Below are 20,986 nucleotides of genomic sequence, written 5' to 3'. Positions count from 1 at the left end.
TCTTATCGGTTATTTTTAATAAAGGAACCACAGCTTGCCTCTACACAACTTATGAGTATAAATCAAAGAAATAGAAGTTTATAGGATTGGAGATCAACTGATGAGAACATGATTTTGAATAGTGGCTGCATCTATTTAGCAGCCACCTAGATTTTAATACTAGTACACCTCATCGAATCTCATGATAATAGAAAACACAGTCTCCAAAATTCGTAAGCAACTCTGAATTTTTCGTTACTGCCATCAGGAGTCCCTACAAGATGGTGGTTGGCCAATTTCATATTTTCCATGAATTCTCACCTGAAGTTGATATTTACATAGATGATCTTGAGGACATTCTTTATCAACATATACCTAATGATGGCTGATTGTGTCCTCACAAAATTGACGAGTGGTTTTCAAGGACAAATCAATGCCATTCTCACAATTGTAAGTTTCACTAAAACTGAGCTCCTGGCATCCAGACTGTCATAGTCCAACATTTGATTTGTTGCAAACAGGTTTTCCCTCAAGCATTGTTCATGCCAAGTTCATCGCCTATCTACCTAGTCTTGAGAGTATATTCAACCTTATCTTCTGCATGTCTAAAATGTGATCATAGGATGACAACCTCAAGCCAATTAAGCTCTGTTACCAGTTGATCCATAGGCAAGCCCACATCTGCTCCAATTTGAACTGGAACAGGAGAACCCAAACTGAATTACACCTCCAGATATGTCCAGCCATTGAATTTGGGTGCTTAGGAATCCAACTTATTTTCACTTTGTACTGCCAGGTATCCATCCATACCAGTGGTAAAAGGATTGTCAAACCAAGTTATCAAGGAATAATCACCAAGTAGCTATGCTAAAAAGAAAATGGAAGGTCTAATATAAATCATAAACCCTTGCATATTCAATTCTCAATCTATATATTTATAACAATGCATGAATTGCGCTTAGCATTGCCAAGGACAATGGATTGATTATGCAAGGGTATCAAATAACTGCCTTCAGCACTCTATCAAATGAGTAGGGGCAGTGATCTATATATAATAGTGAGCAAGATTAGAACCGATTTAAGACCTTAGGGTCAATTCAATACTTTAAGAGTACCTTAGTATCCAAAGTCTTGACACACTTTATTTATGGTCCTATAAACTCAAAAAGAAACAGTCTTAATAAGCGTAAAGACCTTGTGATACAGAATAAACAAAAACAATGTATAAGGAAGCAATTGTGAGATTGATAGTAAGCTTCAAATAATAGAGGTAACGAAATAGAGATCATAGTGTTCTATAAAGAGCATCATGTGTATCACAGTGTTATATGAAGAGACGTGGATAGTAGAAGCAAGCTATTTCCTATCAAATGTCATTCATAGCTATTGAGACTACTATAGAGCTCATAATCAAAAATATTTTTTAATGAAATTTTCAGTCCACGATAAAATGTCTTGATAAATTCAACTTTCTGAACAAATTTTGACCATCAACATTTTGAACCATGCTCCATTATCCATCATTGAAAATGGTAGCAAATTAAGGTGACCAAAAAGAGAAGGGGAGAAGGAGAGGATATATGGGGAGGAAGGAGGGATAAGAGAAAGAAGGAAAAACTAGCTTACAAAGAGAGTGACAAAAAAGAAGGAAGTATCTGATAGGGGTAGAAATGAACAACATTTAAAAACATAGAAAAATGCCCATTGTATGAACAACAATTAAAAATGGATAATTAAAAAACCAAGTTAATATAAATAGCTATTAGGAAAAGAACCTACAACAAAAACAAACTTCAAATAAATATGAGATTAAAGTAAGTAAAAATGTAATGCGACATAGAGAAGATTAAAAAATGCAAAGAAAGTGAAGAGTATAAAAAAGAGTGAAAATAAGATAAATGATTAGTGTACAAGAAGAGACCACAAACAGGCCTAAGGGATTGAAGATACAAATAGAGGCTAGAAGGCAGCAGGACTATCAAACCGTGTTTGAGAAAAAGGAAACAAACAGAGCAAGAAGCAAACAAAGAGAAACAACATTGCACAAGAGAGATTACGAGATCACACAACAACTAGCGGCGGTTCATAGTCGTCAAAAAGTAGCCCATTATCAAAGGATAACTATTCATGTTGGGAGAGGTTTGAACCTGTTGCTGGAGAGAGGGGGACAACTCTAGCTGATGGTGTATGTCCATATAGTCTCTGAGCAGCCTCACCGATCTGGTGTAACACTAGACGGACCCCCAGCACGCTTGTTTCCTCTGAGAGAGGTAACCGGAGTGAAGAAGAAAGTGATAAGTTGGTGAAGGGATGCAGACCTAGAGGAGCAAAGCTCCCGAAGAGTGAGATCCTGAAGACAGAAGGCCTCCTAGAGATAGAGTGCAAGGCATCGCTAATCATCCTACCTGAAGGAGGAGAGGGACCTGCACTCTCTAAATAAGCAATGAAACCTCCCAAAAATCTTGTAGTAAATTGAGCAATAGAGTAGAAAATGGATCTCAATCTCAGCCACACCCAATTCACAACATCAACAAATCCGCTCATCTCTGTTGGTTTGGTGATCTATCTGGATACGGAGCCAGTGAGAAACAACTTTGAAAGAGCCTAACTAGATACGTAAGGCATGTGGTCACTACCAAGAAGAGTAGCAAGGTTGAACAATGATGCTATCCTTAATGTCAACATAGTGCTTTGCATAAAAGGCCACACGAGGGTAGAGGCTTCCTAATGGGTCCACCCAAGTCATCTAAATAAACCTCCAGTAGATGTCCATCCTGGTAATCTCATTCAGTGTTAAATAAAAGTGTAGCATATAGTATGTGTACACTTATATATATACACACCAACATGTACCCAACCACATAGGCCTAAATACATTTGCACAATCATAAACACGTACATAAGGATAAAGATAAAAATATATATTAAATTGAATAAAAATGTAACACAAAACTATACAACCAAAGCAAAATTTAATTTGAGTTTAGTAGAATTGAAATTACAATAGATGCTTACGTAACAGGATGAAAAAACAAATACGTGTAAATACAAAAAAGCGAAAATAAACTAAAAATGCAAAATATGCAAGAAGTTGCACAGATAGATATTATATAATAACCAAAGAAAAATGAGAAACACAAACATAAGCTTACACAAACCAGCAAAAGGGGCAAAAAGACAATGAAAATGGGTCTAAAACATGAAATATTTACATCGCACGATTTATATATACAAGAACAAAGAAAACAAAACATACATTTAGAATATGCTAACAATTAAATTCAATATTGACATTACATAAACATATGAAAAAGGAGACAAGAGAAAAGATATATATGCAGAAAATGGGCAAAGAAATATTAAATGACATCATAAAAGCATAGGAATAATAAGTAACCATAACAAAAAAATATATTATAATAGAGATCAGAGAAGAGGGTTCAATAATAAATAAACATAAAAAGCATGACAAATTCAATAAATGGAAAAAATTTAAATAATAAAAAATGTGCAAATAAAGCAACAACAATTAAAAAAGTAAACAAAAGTTAAATCCTATACACAATAATAATAAAAACAGCATAAAAAGTAACAATACAAACATACAAGGAGTAAAAAGATGCATACATGTACAAACAAATACATATAAGTTTGTTGAAAATGTCGCACACAAATCATGGAAAACGTGATGGGTTGCAAGCCCTTCATGCAAATGATTAAATCACTGAGTAACTCAGAGCCAAGCTTCCGCAAATAGCGCAGCAATTATTAGCGAAAAAATCACAAAATTGCATAATATTCCTTGTAAATAATTGGCAGTACAAAATATAGTGATATGCATTTCTATTTAAGGTTTTTTACATTTTGTGTTTAAAAGCTGCAACAGACAGAGAGAAGGTCATCAGAGAAGAGTCAGGAAAGAAGTCACAGGAGACCAAATGAAGAGGAAAATGAAATCCTGTTGAAGAGGAAACTGTTTCAGGTGATTTCAAGTCATTTGGAGGCAATGTTTGTGAATTCCCAATTCAATAGAGCATGGTGGCGACGGGAAAAATCGATGGCTTTATTGCTGAAAAAAAAAACACCCCTTCCACATGTCTAATCGAAATATGGATTTATTTTTCCAAGCTAAACTATTTGAAATAGCACGTATTTTTAATAAATTGAAAACCCTATATAGATAGGAAGTGAAGTTTACTTTTTAAAATGTTTTTTCTTTTTCAAGTTTTAACCCTTCTTTTATTATTATTATAATTTATAATTAAAAGAAAACATATAATTTTTTTAACTAATTTTTACTAATTTAAAAAAAAATGATCAGTAATAGGCCAAAGCCATGGTTCATTATCATTATTTGTGGTGATTAATTACTATTATTATTAGTTAAGTTCAAGTGGACTCAAACCTAAGACCTCTCAAATAAGAGGCTCACAATTTACCACTGTGTTGTAGGCTCTTGCCTCTAATTTCAGAATTAATTATATAGAATATAATTTTATAATTTAAAATACATGCATAAATTTTATTAAAAACTAGATCTTAAATAAAAATGCTTCCCCTTTGTGAGCATCACCTGGATGCAATGAGTGCCAAGTATTCCATTCATTCTCATAAGAGATGGAATCTTGTAAGCCACTACTCATGTACTTAAGTCAATGAGTTTGACCCAAAATCTACACAGATGAATCCTGATAGAAATATCACAAATGAATTCTAATTCTATGAATATGGATTTCCTTTTATTAACAATATTTTGGTGCTGCTTCAAATCAAAGCTTCATTCTGATTTTGAAAAATAAGAAAGCCCATGTCGTAGTTTGGTGTTACGCCAAATCATAGTTTGACTGAAATTTGCACAAACAATATCACTGTTAAAACTTTGAGTCCTCCAAGTTCAAAATATATTAGGAGGTTGTGCAAGTGCTTTGAATCATTCTATAAGACCTTTATCATCTATGCTATAGAAATGTCATTTATTTTTTATAATAAAAACAGCTCTTGCCTATTTTACTTCAATTTTTTTCATTTTTTTTGTATATCTGATTTTTTCCCAATTTTTCCAAAAACACCTACTCCTTCGGTTTGCCAATTTATTCCCCAAATGATTTATGCTTCTATGGTAAAAACAACATTAAATTTTTAAAATTATTAGTCTGAAACTTCTCGTTGCCATTCATCATAATTATTAGTCTGAAAAAGCAGGTACACATCAATAAAGTATCTACAATAGCAATCGAAAAGCCTGATTCAAGTAAAACTGAAGACTGCAACCTTCATCCTCAGTCCAATCTGTATGTGTATGTTTAATTTGACATCAATAATGAGTTTTCTCACACACCGTCAAATCATTGCTTTGCTTGATGAATATGACAATGCTATAGTTTCATTTTTTTCACATAATCTCATAACTAGAAGTGAAGAGGTGATGTTATGTGTTCATCTTCTGTTGTATTTATAAATGTTTATCATTCTCTCAAGTTTTGAGTACAAAAACCCTTGCCTTCATAAAAACATCACCTTGAGGTTTGTATGTAACCCAAGATTGCACGAAGATGTCCAATCATTGAGAGATCAAAATCTCCATCATTGTTATTTTTTATGCTAATTTTAAAATTATGCATATCTATTCTAAAATGCATATTTTGTCTTCTACTTTTTCTTTATATAAGCCAGTACGTTGACTTGATTTGGAGGTTTCATTTAATAGGAAACTTTTGAATGTGACTTGGTTTTGTACCTTGAGTCTATGAAAATGCATAAGTTAAGACCATATTGTTTTTAAATTTTTAATAAAAGAGAAATGATTTTTCTTTAATCGAATGATTAGATCTTTATTTGGATGATATATTCTTTTAAATTTCCTACTTGAATTGTTCATTGTAGTTGTTTTGAAGTCTTACAAAGTTTTCGAAGTTTTCAGAGTTTGTTACAAAAGTGAAGCCTCTATGATTGAAAATTCTCTTGATAATAATAACAATTTGGAATAGGAATGTAACATTTTACAATCCACTCACATCATACAACATGTTTAGAGGTATAATTTCATATTCATTCAATTGTTTTTATTACTTGTATTGTTAACTCATAATAACTTTATCAACTCCATATCGAACTTACCAAAGAACCATTTAGTAGCAAAGCTTACGTGCTACATTGCATTCTGCTATTTTAGACAAACTTTTCATTTGGACAATTCGTGGACTAATTTCTCTATTCTACTTGTTCTCTATCTCTCTAAGCTATGGAAGTGCCATTAAATTAGAAAAGCAAGTAGTTTTTCTCTCTTTTTCAACAACTTTTAATGTTTTTTAAAATCCAAATTTTTACAATCTTTGCCTGTTTAAATCCTGATTATTTCAAAATATCTTATAATTTTAATTTGCTGATTTTTCTACAAAAGATTTTTGCTGCTGTGCACAAAATGATGTTGACAAGCTCAAAAAAACAAGAAGTCTAGATAGTAAGCATAGTAAGAGGCTTCTTGTTATTTTAATTAGTTATAGAGGCAATAAGAGAAGAAAAGAAAATGAATTTGCAACACCAGGGAAGCATGAAAACACACTTCAGAAAGCTCTTCCTCTGAAGCATCAAAGCGTTCTAAAGCAAGCATGTATTTTGCCCACAGTGTTTCAACCCAGGGACAGTTTCGAACTGCTCTAGCATAAACAACTTTAATGATATGAGGAACCTGAGCCCAACAAACAAAATCGAAATCGTCAGTCAAACACAGCAGTCTCATGTTACGAAAACTCTAACAAATCTTGTAATGTGGAATCTAAATTTTAAGACAAATCATCACTATCTTCCATACAATTGAAGTTAAATCTCAAGAAAGAGCCAACGACCTTCAAACAGCTGTCCAAAAACTGGGTATAACCAAGCCATAGTTCTGTCACAACTGGAAATTCTGTTATGGCTCGCTCATAAAGAACTTGGATACGAGCTGGATCTCCAGAACACTTTTCAAAACTTATATAATTCTGTAGTCAAGCAAAAAAAACAATCATTATTCAGTTCCATCAAAAGTATGAATGCCGGTGACAAAAGATATCCAAGTCTTGTCATTACAACACAACTTTCTTTCACTGCCCCTTAAAAACATCATTAACTAATAAGCTTTAAAATTAAAACAGATTGCTTGTAGAAAAATTGATTACAAATAACATTTCCCACGACACTAATCTAAGATTCTTCAGGTGATGGCAAAAAATGTTTTGAGAAAACAGATACCAAATACTTAATTTGTAAGCACAAGAAAATTCCAAATTTCTAGACATGGTACTTGCAGGAAAATGAATATTGAAACATATTACGAATTTGTAACTTTGCATACATAGCATTAATTACTATAAGACCAAGAAAGATCACTTACAATATAAAATTTGATGCTCCCAATATGTGAGAACCCCTACCCACTTTCAACATTCAGCAATCTGGCAAAGCTCCAAAAGCATTAAGGATCTATTTTGATTTTTCCAGAAATATTCTCAATCTTTTAAATTGCTGCCCTCTTGTCAGATTAGTTATAAGGAGAGATTGTTGAGCAATGATGGCAATCTTACATGCACTCATTTTTCAATGCTTCAATTTATGCATTTTCATACTAAGTCAAGACTGAGCACGCTCCGCATTGATTCCTAAGAATTGAAAAGCCATCATAAAAAAAAGAATTCTCTATCAATTAATTTATGCATTCAAATTTGAAACTAGGTGCAAGATTCAACTGAACCAATTTTACTAACCTTGAAAATTTGGGTGTACTGTAGTTCAGATTTGCTTCAGGGGAGGTACATTAATGAAATACAGACCCTGTTAAAAACTTTATAGATCAGATTTATATAACTAGTAATGAATTTGCTTTGACTTATTATTTTTTATTGACATTTCAGTTTGGAATTGAACATTAAATCTCACAATTTTTTATGTCTGATATAGTAGCAAGTTTGACTGATTTAATAATGATTTCTGTCGATGCAAACAAGGCAGAAGCCTTTGGAATTCAATGCGTTCGTTGTATGTTTGCAGATCAATTGACATGACAATTTAAATAAGGGAATGAGGAGTTGGGGAGACCCATCCACGAATGGACATGTCTCCTGCATGGGAGGCATGTCCATTCGTGGCGTCTCCCTTTTCAGGCAAAGTGACCGTAATTGCTGTTTAACTCCAGCCTCATCGATGCCAATTAACTGATAACCACTGTCAGTAATCACAGTCGTTAGTGAGACAAGACTGCAGATTATAACCCATAACAAGTCACTTGTAATACCATTAGGTTAATTTGGTAATTTGGGATTTGGATTAGACAATGATTTTATAATTTATATTTTAGTATATATAGTTGGTAATAATGATTTTATATATATATATATATATAATTTCATATAAATACATAACAAAAAGTTATATAAATCATTAATCATATATATTATGATTTAAAGTTTATCCGACTAAACTTAACATTAACACTCCAAGTTAAGAAAGATAAACATATGAACAAATATTACACCATTGATAATATTAGGAATGGCAAATTTTAAGGATATCTATGATCAGAAGATCTCCACCATTTTAATATCATTAGAATTGGCCTCTTGAATATCAATACGTGATATTCACCAAATACTCTGAGTAATGGCTACTGAATATCAACACATGATATTAACCAATTACTCAATTATAAGCTAATGGCCTTCTGAATATCACATCACATGATATTCACCAAGTAACTATGATGTATATACAATACTCTGAGTAAAGTAATGGCCTCGTAAATATCACATCAGACAATATTCACCAAGTACCTGTGATATATATACAAACAACTCATAGACTGTCAATTGGATGGCATCTAACACTTAGTTAATGATTTACAAGATACAATCTGTCATGATTTGTTTAAACATTACATAAAAATGTATATAATGATAGAAAGATTTAAGTTGTTGTAAGATCGTCACCTTTCAATAACTTCTACAAATACAAGTGATGATCATTTGAAAGTTGTCGTTTCCTCATGAAAATCATGCTGTCACACACATGACATCAAAAGTTTACATGAAGTCAAACTCCCTCTAAATCTGATATCAACTTTTCTAACCTCCTAATGCAAGGTTGTCTCTAAATGAAGTCTTAGACTCCCTCTAAATCTGATATCATCCTTCTGACCTCCTAGCAGCAAGTCGTGTCACACTCCTTGGTTCAACAAGTATCCATCTCAAAAATGTTATAGTCTAGACTCTAGATATCCATGTAAGGCCTTCCAGCCTACATACATGGAACTTCATCTCATGAACCATAGTCCTTTAACTGCTATAGTTTTTTTATCAGTAGAGAAACCATCTCGGCATAGTCTACTCCTTCTAAACCAATATGACCAAGATTTGTAAATCTATATTTTTGGATTCGATTGTGTATGTTTTTTTAGCATCAACATTTCGGATCACTCTCTGTGATCCATCATAGGGATGAGAGAATGCAAGAATAACTCATAGAGAGTGATCCGAAACGTTGATGCTAAAAAAAATACACAATCAAATCTAGAAACATAGATTTACATTTCAAATGGATTGTGGAAATCTGATAAGATTAAATGACCAAGATTCTTAGAAGTCAACTAAACCAAATCCTCTAGCTTCTTTTCTTTCCAATGTTATCTCTAATGAAATGTCAAGCTTCCTCTTGATATAGAAGGATACTCATAATCTCAATCATCAAGGATCTTCACTTTAAGAGCCTCACTTTATCTAGCATGAACATCAAACGGTTCATGAATCCTAGATCAAAACTTCTTGGGAGCTACTGTCATAAAATTGAGTCCTGCACAATATTTGGTAGCATGCCCAATGTACCAATCTTCTTTTCTTGCAAGAACATCCCTAGAGACAAAGTAAAAGATCAAGGTAAACAGCTCTTATAGCATGAATAGAAATACAAATTAAAGAGATACTATATTGAATAGATAAATGTAATACTCAAGGATAATAAATAATAATCTGTACAAGTTGCTCCAATGAAGGTCCATATGCATCAAATCATAAAACACCTCCATATAAGCATTTGTTAGGCAATATAAAAGAACATTGATTATTATTCCCCCCACAATGTATAATTCTCACTCTTATTTTGTTGAACAATTTCGCATCACATCAAATATGAAAAACTTCCTTTAAATAGATCTCAGAACTATAGTTGTTTTAATAGACAATTTAGGCAGGATCTTTGACAGTCAATTTAGGCAAATCCTCTAGTTTCTCCCACTAAAGCTTAAATTCTTGCACCAAGCTCTTATAAATTTTAACTCTTTCCACTGCCCAATTTAACAAAAATACAGAAAACTTTGTCCATGTTGCAAACGCCATGTTGTTTTTAGAGGTGGATGTGCTCTTAAACCTTGGGTGGTGATCTCTTAAAGTCAACAATCTAATCAATGATATGGAACACAGAAGCAACAACCATCAAAGGCATGACAGTGAGTTCCACGATTGGTTAGGCATGACTACGATGTCCCCTTCTTGCAATATTAGGACCATTCATTTATAACTTCATTATGTATGCTCCTCGTTGTGAATTTGTATTTAAGTAGTCTAATGTACTCACTGAATGGTGTATGCTTTATAATAGTTATTTTTACAGAGCACAATTTAAATCATCTCAAAATTACACCGAATAATTTTATGTGATGTAATATATGACACAATAAGGTGAGACCGATATATTTGCAATTCTCATCATAGGTTTTCAACAAAACAACTAACTAATGATGGTTCGACAATCTTTAGACCTTCATAGACAATGGTCAATAGTTGCTTCCAACACCTCAATATCCATGAGTTTTCACAATCAGCATGCGATATCAAGTGCTTTATCCTTGTGTACACTACTGGCATTAGCTCCTACAATATTCCCAAACCATTAATCGAAGTTGCAACCCACGGAGTTTGACAATTTAAAAATAATAGCAACTTGATCATTGGTTGTTGCATCTTTTGAATAGGAATTCACAACTAATGATTCTCAAGGCAATAACTAGAAGATATATGGATGTTGATGAAACATATAGGAAATCTTTAGTGACATCTCCACATGATCATACAATATTGAGACTTGTCTTCAACATGACGGCAGTAGAATAATAATAGTTTTATTTCTCAAATCAAGCCTAACTTCTCATACGAATTTATTCCAGAGGAAGGACTCACACTGGTTCACATATTCCCTTTACTAGTGTTATGTTCTTAAGCTCTATAACCTTAGTTACTGGTTTGAGTTAGGTTCGAAGAATCGGTTCGCCGATACGGCAAAATTTTGGAAAGAGTTTTGGGTTCATTTGGGTTCATTCGTACAAAAAACATGTAAAAATTATAAAAAGTTATAGATATACATATTAATGAGGCCTAGAAGCATAGAGTATCATAAAATCATATGATGTAACCTAAGTCAATCATTTAAACAACAAAAACACCATAGGCATAATGTTTAAACACGTAAGTTGTAATCATAGCATCATGAATAAAGATCATACCATCATATATTTCAATTTTCAAGTTCAACATTAGAGATTCAAAACATTAAAACTTAAAAGTAAATCATTATCCATAAATCATAATAGCAAGTTCAAGTATCATTGTTTCAACTTCAAGTCAAGTAATCATAATGTATAAAATTTCAATATTCATCTTCATCATCTTCTTCTTCTTCTTCTTTTTCTTCTTCTTCTTCCCGTAGTCCTTCCACATTAGTTGACTGAGCAATAGCGCTAAGGCCAATGGGATCACCACCAACAACAAGAGTCCATCTACATCCCACCTCTTTGTCTCCCCTTCTTTGTATTCTTTAGTCTTGTGCGTGAGGAGATGCAAGTTGTAATGTACATACACCAAGTTTTCCACTCTTTTTTATTGCAACCTATTGTGCTTCATTGAATCGATGAAAGAATATGTGCTCCAATTTCTCTCTAAGCAACCTTTTTGCTCACAAAATCACCTATTTGCACACCACAAATGATGTTAGAAGCCAAAATAACCTACTTACATTCACTTTTTAGGGCAACTGGACCTCAAAATATATATAATTTTTTATAAAAAGTGACTTGAAAGTCACCCATCAGCGGAAATTCATCACGGGTTCAATTTGGGCAGCCCACATTCGCCCGAGCTCGAATTCTGGGCTGCGGGTTTGAGCAAGCCCAGGGAAATTCAAACCTTGATCGAACCTAGGTCGAACCGGACCCGAATTTTGAACCAGTTCGAACCCAGGCAAGGTTCTTGGGTCAAAACAGCGGACCCGAGTAACTAAGTATATAACAAATCACATGCTTTCTAATCATATCTCCTCCTACATATCAACAAACCTCTTTTGCATTGTTCATAAATAAAACAGTCTCCAGTTCTTGGTTTGAGAGCAATACTCAGACTCCAATGTCATTTTATGAGGGCTTCACAAGTTATAGAGTTGGATCCTTTGCAATCAATGAGTCTATTCTTTACAGTTTCCACACCAAAGTCCTTTATGACCACTGTATAGAATACAACACCTCCAGTAGCATGACACTACATCAATTCACAAGCTACGCAAGCTAATTTGATGTCATCAAGAACAAATTCTCTACATACAATAGAGATGTCGATGGGAAGAATAATATTGCATCCAAATTTAGTATATCTCGTTGGAACCAAAAAACAAATTACTTAGAATCAGAGGCATATTCCAAAAATTAGAAGTAGCTTCAAGTCCAAACATGAATTATGGAGTCCTCAAATATTTCATTTTCAACCAAAGTCTCATCATTGCACAAACAAAAAAATTTGTTTCATATGGACTGGTCCGATACTATGAATCCAAAAAATTCCAATGATTATCCCCATTGATGAATCCATCCAAGAGTAAAGCATTGTGCCTTTAGAGCATACACCAAGAGAAAACCCATGTGCTTCACTCTAAGCATTTCTTGACATCTCACTCTACATGACAGGATTACATCCACAATGCACTGGCTATGATCTTAGTATTTTTAACAGCACATTCATGTGAGAGTTGAAAAAATCATGCCTTTCACAATATGGAAAGATTGCAACAATTCCACACATTGTCCTTGAATAGAGGGTTGTGCATTCACGACTCGCTTTGGCCCATGTCCTCCATAAACCAAGCATAATCAAGATGAAATATTCTTACATTGTGTGTAAAGGGCCTTTGACTCAATCGACATAATCTTTATTTTCCCTGTTGTTTCAATTTGCAATACTCCACTCCTTTCTGTAGCAGACACGAAAATCAAATATTTGCATATAGAGGGAAGTTTGGCAGTCTTTCCCAAGTTAAAGACATCATCACCAGTGGTGGGAATACTCTAAATACACTCACACAACTCATGCCTCTACTTGCTACTTTTGACTTTTCCCTCCCAAGCTCCGCAAGATGTTACAACACCCCTTCGTCAGTTGTGTAACATTTTTCACACAAAAAGTAAGGCACGAAATAAACTTGGTAAAGCACGAGATGGTTCCATCTGCCTCACTGCCTCTTATCATCACCGTTGCCACCACAACATAAGCCAATTTGCACAAGGTCTTCATTGCCCCTAGTGCAAAAGACAAATTTAAAGACTTTTGGTGGTATAATCTTGCACATTCCATATGCCTATGCTTTCCTCAAAATTTCTCTCTTAATGTTAGCAGATATATGAAGACCTCTCAACAAGCAAGAATTGACTTGCTCTGATACCATGTTAAAATCTTTATAGATCAAATTTATAGAATTGTTAATGAATTTTCTTTGACTTCTTATTTTTTATTGATATTTTAGTTTGGACTTGAATAATGAATTTCAAAATTTTATATATATGATATAGTGGCAAGTTTGACTAATTTAATAATTATTTTTGTCAATGCAAACAAGGTAGAAGACTTTGGAATTCAATGTGTTCATTGTATGTTTGCAGCTCAATCGATTGTACCATTTAAATAAGGGAATGGGGAGTTGGGGAGACTCATCCACGAATCGACATGTCTCCTACGTGGGAGGCACGTCCATTCAATGATGTGTCTCCCTTTTCAAGCAAAGCAACCGTAGTGGTTGTTTAACTCCGGCCTCATCTTTGCCAATTGACCAGAAACCACTCTCAGTAATCAATGTTTAGCATAGAGGGTAAAAGGATACTTATCGCACGTAGTATAGCAAGATATAACATAGAACAGATACTTTATTCATATATGCAATATGCCCATTACAATGTTTTTCCACTAATTCCCCTAATGATCCAAAGTCCCTTCTGGACGGTGTACATATACTTTCTCGACTCAACCGTCACATGCCCTTTCGGATACAATTCTACCTGTTGGCTACAATATAGAATTTACCAACAACATTGTTCCCCCCAAAAAGTAAAGTTGTCTCCGGATGACAATTACAAAATTACCAAGACAAATTAACAAAATGGAATACACTAACTGTGACTAACTATAATGAGATAGATCTTTTTCCCTCACACCACTTTCACATTCGTCCTGTGCCTGTACCAAACTGGTCTCCAAAACACATTGCATCTGTAACCTCCGCTAACACTATACTGTCACCTTAGCCAAGCTGACCTTGATAGCCACCCATGCTGCCTTCTTTGCTTCCAACGCCTGGGTACACTGAGCCAAGTGTTGATCTACTGCCTCCAACTAGATGATCAGCGCCTCCCAAGCTCTTTATGCATCCACCAAGACAGCCTCACGTCAAACACCTACTCCGAGTGCCTCAAAGCGTAGCACCCCTCTCGAAAGGCTTCTCTAGTGCCCTTTCCACCTCTGGCATACAAACACTCCACGCCTACACTCCAGGTCTCATCAATTGGTCACACTTCCCCGGCAACGGTGCCAAATGTTTACCGTACAAGGTAAAAGGATATTTATCGCATGTAGTATAGCAAGATATAACACAGAACAGATACCTTATTCATATACGCAATATGCCCATTACAATGTTTTTCTAATGATTCCCCTAATGATCCAAAGTCTCTTTCGGACGGTGTACACATACTTTCCCGAAGGGGTGACTCAACCATCACGCGCCCTTTCCAATACAATTCTACCTGTCGGCTACAATATAGAATTTACCAACACTCACAATCATTAGTAAGACAAGACTGCAGATTATAACCCACAACAAGTCACCTGTAATACCATTTTAGTTAATTTGGTAATTTGGGATTTGGATTAGATGATGATTTTATTAATTGACATATTAATATATATAGTTGGTAATTATATGTGTGTGTGTGTGTGTGTGTGTGTGTGTGTGTGTGTGTGTCAATTCACATAATTTCATATACACACATAAAAAGAAGTTATATAAATCAATTTTCATATATATTCACATTTATTGTTTATCCGACTAAACTATAACATTATTAGACCCAATTATAATATATTTAATTTGATGCACTCAACTGTCATTCCAATCAACCTAAACTTCAAATGCCTACAATGAAATATACCCAAAGTTTTAGTTGTTGCTCTTCAAATTCAGGAATTTATTTTAGCATGCTACATTATTTTCATCAATGATAGTGTTTTCGTTTAATATGGATATTGCTCAAATTAAGCTAATTCCTAGACCATTTGTAGAAGGTACAAATACTGGTCCTAGTACGGGCCAGGTTTGCCCATAGCTCTACACTAGCTTGTGGGTCTGCCATGGTTACAATTTTTTTATTCAGTATTCAACATTACTTCATTAACAATGGAACATCGGGAAAAAAATAAGGGATTCAATAACAGTATTTTCCTATCATGCTGAGTTCACTCAAAAGTTTTCCACCTTTTGTGGATGGATGATTATAACAAAGCAAATATGAGTCTATTGTTTGAATAGCTAAGATTAAGATTTTGACAAGTTCAAATAATTTTGCACCCTACTAGAAAGGTCATCTAGTCACTCACGGTTATGTAATCAACTTGAGGAAGAAAGAAATTCACCAAAACGGAGTTCCTGAATCACTTTCAAAAACATGGAATCAAAAGACAGTTGTTTATGGGATCAAAAGACAGTTGACCATGGCATATACACTTCAAAAAAATTATGTTGTGGATAATTGTAACTGTATCATCATGGAAATGTTACAAGCAAATCTGATTCTCTACATTTTCAGTAAAAGCAGTTTACATAGTTATATAATTGTTGAACCAAGCACCCAACAAATTGCTCAAAATGTCACTCTTGAAGAAAGTTAAGGATCGAGATGTTGAAGTGCAAGAAGATGAGATATTTTCAACTAAGCCTAGATATGTCAATGGAAACCATACATATAAACTCCCAAAAGTTATGCTAGAAACGTCTATTTTGCAGTTGCAAGTGAAATTGTGTGAGTAAAATAAAAAAAAATTATAAAGTTTTATTTATATTTGTGGACTACCCTACCAGATTTGTGCATTCCCTCTACCTCTGTATGCTGGTGCATCTAGGTGCGAGCAAAGGTGGGATGCACTCCCTGTGCGCATCTAGATGTAACCAGGTGCACTAGAGAGCATTTGGATGCCAACATCACATTTTTTTTACTTAAAAATGAATTTTAACTTGTCACATGTGCATTAAAACAGTGTTTTTTTTTTTCCACGAAACCCTAAAACAGCCCTTTGTGAGAGCATTTATTGGTAAAACATAGCAATTTTGTTTTGCAATATTTCTCAGTTCTCATTTGATCTCCACTTTGGCAACTCAAAGAGCAAGTGATCATTTTTAAAGGAGATTGTTCATGGGGTGCCAGATAGCTTCCACAAAAAATATCCAAGCATCTAAGGTAAGCAGTTCACTCTATTCTTGAGTTTTTTAATGAACATTTTTTACATTTTGATTTTAAAAAATTCAAGTTTGGGATGATATTTTCCAAGTGTTTTTCCGATTTTTTCAAAAGAAATAAAGAAACAAGTTTAGCTCTTTGTTCTAATGTTCTATATCTTTATTTTGCACTTGTATGCTTGTATTTATTAGTCTTCTTCTAATTCAGACTTACTTAATTTCTTATAATAGCAAGAAATTAGATTGCAAAAATGGTCAGTTGTAATGCCCTACCAAGGAGCCCTCAGAAAGGTCAAACAAAAACTAAACAACTTTTTTTCTTGTTACTGGCAATAACACCAATGACATGAGTGCACAACCATAACAATAAAGAAACAGCAATAAGGAACAAACAATGATTGCCAAGTGGTCAATCACAAGAGGAAGTTTTACAAGCACTTCCAAGGGTTCCAAGACAACTCCAAAACCAGCATTAGCGGCTGAGTCACACTCAAGCCACCATGTGAGAGTCTAGACCATGTCCACAACCCTCATGGGGTAAGACCAAACCACCCTTCGCAATCGCTAACAAGGAAATAAGTGCATCCTCAACAAAATCCAAAATAAGGATCAATGTGAAACCCAAATCAAAATGTGATCTAAACATCAATAAACTGAAACGGAAAATAAGATGCAAATACATGATAACAGAAGGAATCTAACTATGGAGTCCATTTTTATATAGACCCAAGGGAGCAACAAGTTGTCGCAAATGCATTGAATTAGTCTCAAAACACATGCATCAAAGTAGGTTCTGTCTGGACCAAGCCTAAAATAATTATGATAAAACAACGAATACATGCTCAGTTATAGCATATGCACAACAAAAATGTAGAACACATGCACAGAAATAACATTAAAAACGCTTTGCTTTCCTGGGAATGCATAAAATCACAAAATAACAAGTGTGGACTCTAATGCACAACTCCACACTGGGTAGTACTAGATATCATATTATCGAGGCCATGATCACTCGATATCCACAATAACCACTAAATTAGATCTAATCTTCTCAACATAGCATCATATATACATGAACCACTAAAATAGAAATGCATAGGGATAGAACAATCACATCCTGCTTTGGACTCCGTCTCTAGAAGAAGTTTGCCACCTATACACCGGTCCCCAAAAATGGCAGGTCATACCACCTGACCATATGGAACCCTTAGGTCCACCTCACCATACGCACACAGATAGTCACATGGCCCAAAAAAGGAATCAAGCATACAAGGGAATGTAGGTACATACTCAAGCCAATCAATGCAATCAATACAAATAATCAATAACTTGTGGAGAACACTCAACATGTGGACAAAAGTCCATAATGTAATATCCATACAATGCAATCACAATCACAGTACACCATGGTGCAACTCAGTACTAACAACCGTTTAGTGTTGGGACTCAACAATTGAGTGTCATCACACAACACATGGAGGCCCGCATGGATTTGAGCGATCCTTTTTTAATCATGGAGGCTCTACTATGTCAACTCAACATCTGCAATGGTCACGACTGTGTTGGCTCAACATTCGCATATGACCATGGCTATTGTCGGCTAAACATTTACAGAGGGCCACAGCTAAACCAACTCCAGATCGCTCAAAAGGCCACAATACCAATGACCAATTATTTATTTTATTAAGTTATCACTTTTTAACGAAATCCTTGATGTGTCTAGTGCCAACCACTTACAAGCCAGGATCCACATTAGGATCCACTCCACTCCACTATCCAAACACCAAACAAGCTCATCTTGTTATAGTAGCAAGGTACAATACAAAACAAAACATCAAGGCATAAAGCAATGGAAGACTCAAAAGTCATAAAACCATAATGAAATAAGGCGAGTTCTATTGATCTCAAATCAAGAGCATGAGACACTCAAACCTTGGCATAGAAGCATAGCTCAACAATGTGCCTAGATGCAGTCTCAACACACTACAGCCAAAAACCACATGCAAGCTTAACTCAAGCATGGAATATGCCGATAGAAAAAGGCAAATGCAACAGCGGTAACATATGACCCCCAAAGGGCTCAAAAGTCAAGCTTCTATCGAAATATGAGAAGCACCCAATTTGTTAGGAACCAACAATACAGGTCCAGCAAGATCCTGTCAAGTAGGCATGGCTCAATTACACTTACGGATGTGATCTCAAACCCACACACCAATAAATCAAATGCAAACTCAAAGCAAGGGTGAATAAAGCCAAGAAACCAAGGTAATAAGATTGTGCACAAGCACACTCTAAATAGGCCTCATCGTCAAGAGCATGAATCCCAAGACGATCTGAAATAAAATACACACAGGATACTAACATCCCTAAATGCTCCAAGATGTGTCACACGTCCGACAATCAAGAAGCTCAAAAGGGCCAAATAGTCAAAAAAGCCAACCTCCAACCATAGCCAACTAGGTGCACAAACCAAAAAACCAATCTAAAACCCAAGGTTCATATTGCGGTATTAAGTAAACGTAATGTCCTCTATCCAATCTAACTACATATTCCAACTACAATCCTAGGATATATCAAAGGCTAATTTACACAAAATGCCAATAGAGCATCGATACCGAACAAGAGATCATGCAAAACAAGGCGCACACAAAAATGCCCAAAAATGAAACTGAAAATCTCACAAGAAAATTTAAACTAGTGTTATGGGACTCTGCGAGTCCGAGGCAGAGGTGCACTTTCCAAGACAATTAGCCTCTGGACTTGGACTCGGCCGAGTCCTAGCAAAGTCCACGTGGACTCGCCGAGTCCAAGGACTTGCTAGACTAGCTAAGTACTGAGCCCAGGATTCTCATCGGCAGCAAAGACAATAAAGTGCAAAAAAATAAAAAATCAATGACTTAAGTTGCATTTTTCTGGTTGTTATAACATCTATTTGACCTAAAAAGGTCACTCCACCATTTGCTTATGCTTGTGATAGAAAGGAAAGAGTTAGAGAAGAATATTGGGGTTTTGAGAGAGAAATCAGCAAACCAGTTGGCTCTCCTGTATCGATTGTTGATGGTTTGTGCAATTTTGTAGCTTGCACTTAAGCATTGAGAAGAGCTTAAGGAAGCATTTCAAGGAGGCTTCTACAAACTTACTTGCATTTCCATTGTTTGTCTTTGTGCAAATTTCAAGAGGTAAGCAACAAGTTGCATTTCTTTGTATTGTTTTGTAATATGTTTTGTGTTCATATTTTTTACTTCCCATTTTGTTTACATTTGTTTAGTCTCTACTTCTACTATCTACTATTTAGAATCTACATTTATTCTAATTTATCTTGATGACAAAGTAAGAAGGCCCTAAAGTTTAAAAATCTGATTTGATGCTAACTTTTTTCTATTTATAATATATTCAAATTGCAGTAGCAAACACATTGACATAATGCCTCAGGGTGAGTCTTCTAGAAGTGGAACTAGGCCTGCATTTAACCCTGATGCAAACTCAAGTGCACTAGTAAGGGATGGGGCTTGGAAACATGCCATTCTAAGGCACAAAAAGGGAGTTGTTATATGTTGGCATTACGGTGTAGTATATAATGGTGGAGGAATAAATAGATTTAAGTATCACCTAGCACATATACCTAGGCGTGATGCTAAAAAATGCAAAGATGTACACCAAGATGTTATGAGAGACATGCAAAGTCTTCTAAAGGAAAAAATGGAGAAAAAAGAATTGAAAAAGGAGCAACAAGAAGAAATGACACAACTAGCCCAACAGAGATCTTTTAGTTTTCGCTCTCCATTATCCTCTACTCCACCTATGGATGCCAATGCTTCTACGAGTGTGACCATTGGGCCTCCCGTTCGTAAGCAAAGATCGACACTTGATTCCATGTTTGTTCCACACACGGCTCTAGGTGCACAACCATTGCTTAAGAGCATAGGTTAGAACAAGGAGAAGCATGATTACGCAAAATTGGCACTTGGAGAATTCTTCATGTACAAAAACATTTCATTCAATGCAGCAAGGTACTTATTTATTTAAATTTAAATTTATGTCTTACTTCTCTTGCTTTCAACTTTCAACTTTCAAGAGAAAATAATATGCTTATTTTGTTTATTTTAATTTGTATTTTATTTTCAAATTTATTTATAATATACTAATTTGTTTAACTTTAAATTTTATTTTATTTGTTTTAGGTCCCCTTATTGGCAAATTGCAATTGATGTTGTTATTGTTT

General features: G+C 34.7%; 1 protein-coding gene across 1 annotated transcript in view; it reads right to left on the bottom strand.

Moving 5' to 3' along the window:
- The window catches only part of EMB140 (EMBRYO DEFECTIVE 140), a 282,396-nt gene that overhangs the window by 158,340 nt on the left and 103,070 nt on the right, over window positions 1–20,986 (bottom strand). The window contains exons 6-7 of the mRNA XM_089820935.1: window positions 6,825–6,959; window positions 6,542–6,667 (exon numbers count right to left, since the gene is read on the bottom strand). Coding sequence (XP_089677061.1) covers window positions 6,542–6,667; window positions 6,825–6,959 — 261 coding nt within the window. The remainder of the gene's footprint in view (window positions 1–6,541; window positions 6,668–6,824; window positions 6,960–20,986) is intronic.

This window comes from Cupressus sempervirens, chromosome 3 (assembly GCF_028749045.1).
Source record: "Cupressus sempervirens isolate cs-2001-9-10 chromosome 3, ASM2874904v1, whole genome shotgun sequence".
In the NCBI taxonomy this organism is placed as follows: domain Eukaryota; kingdom Viridiplantae; phylum Streptophyta; class Pinopsida; order Cupressales; family Cupressaceae; genus Cupressus; species Cupressus sempervirens.
The sequence above is the reverse complement of the archived record's forward strand: the minus strand, read 5'-3'. Positions and strand labels throughout refer to the sequence as shown.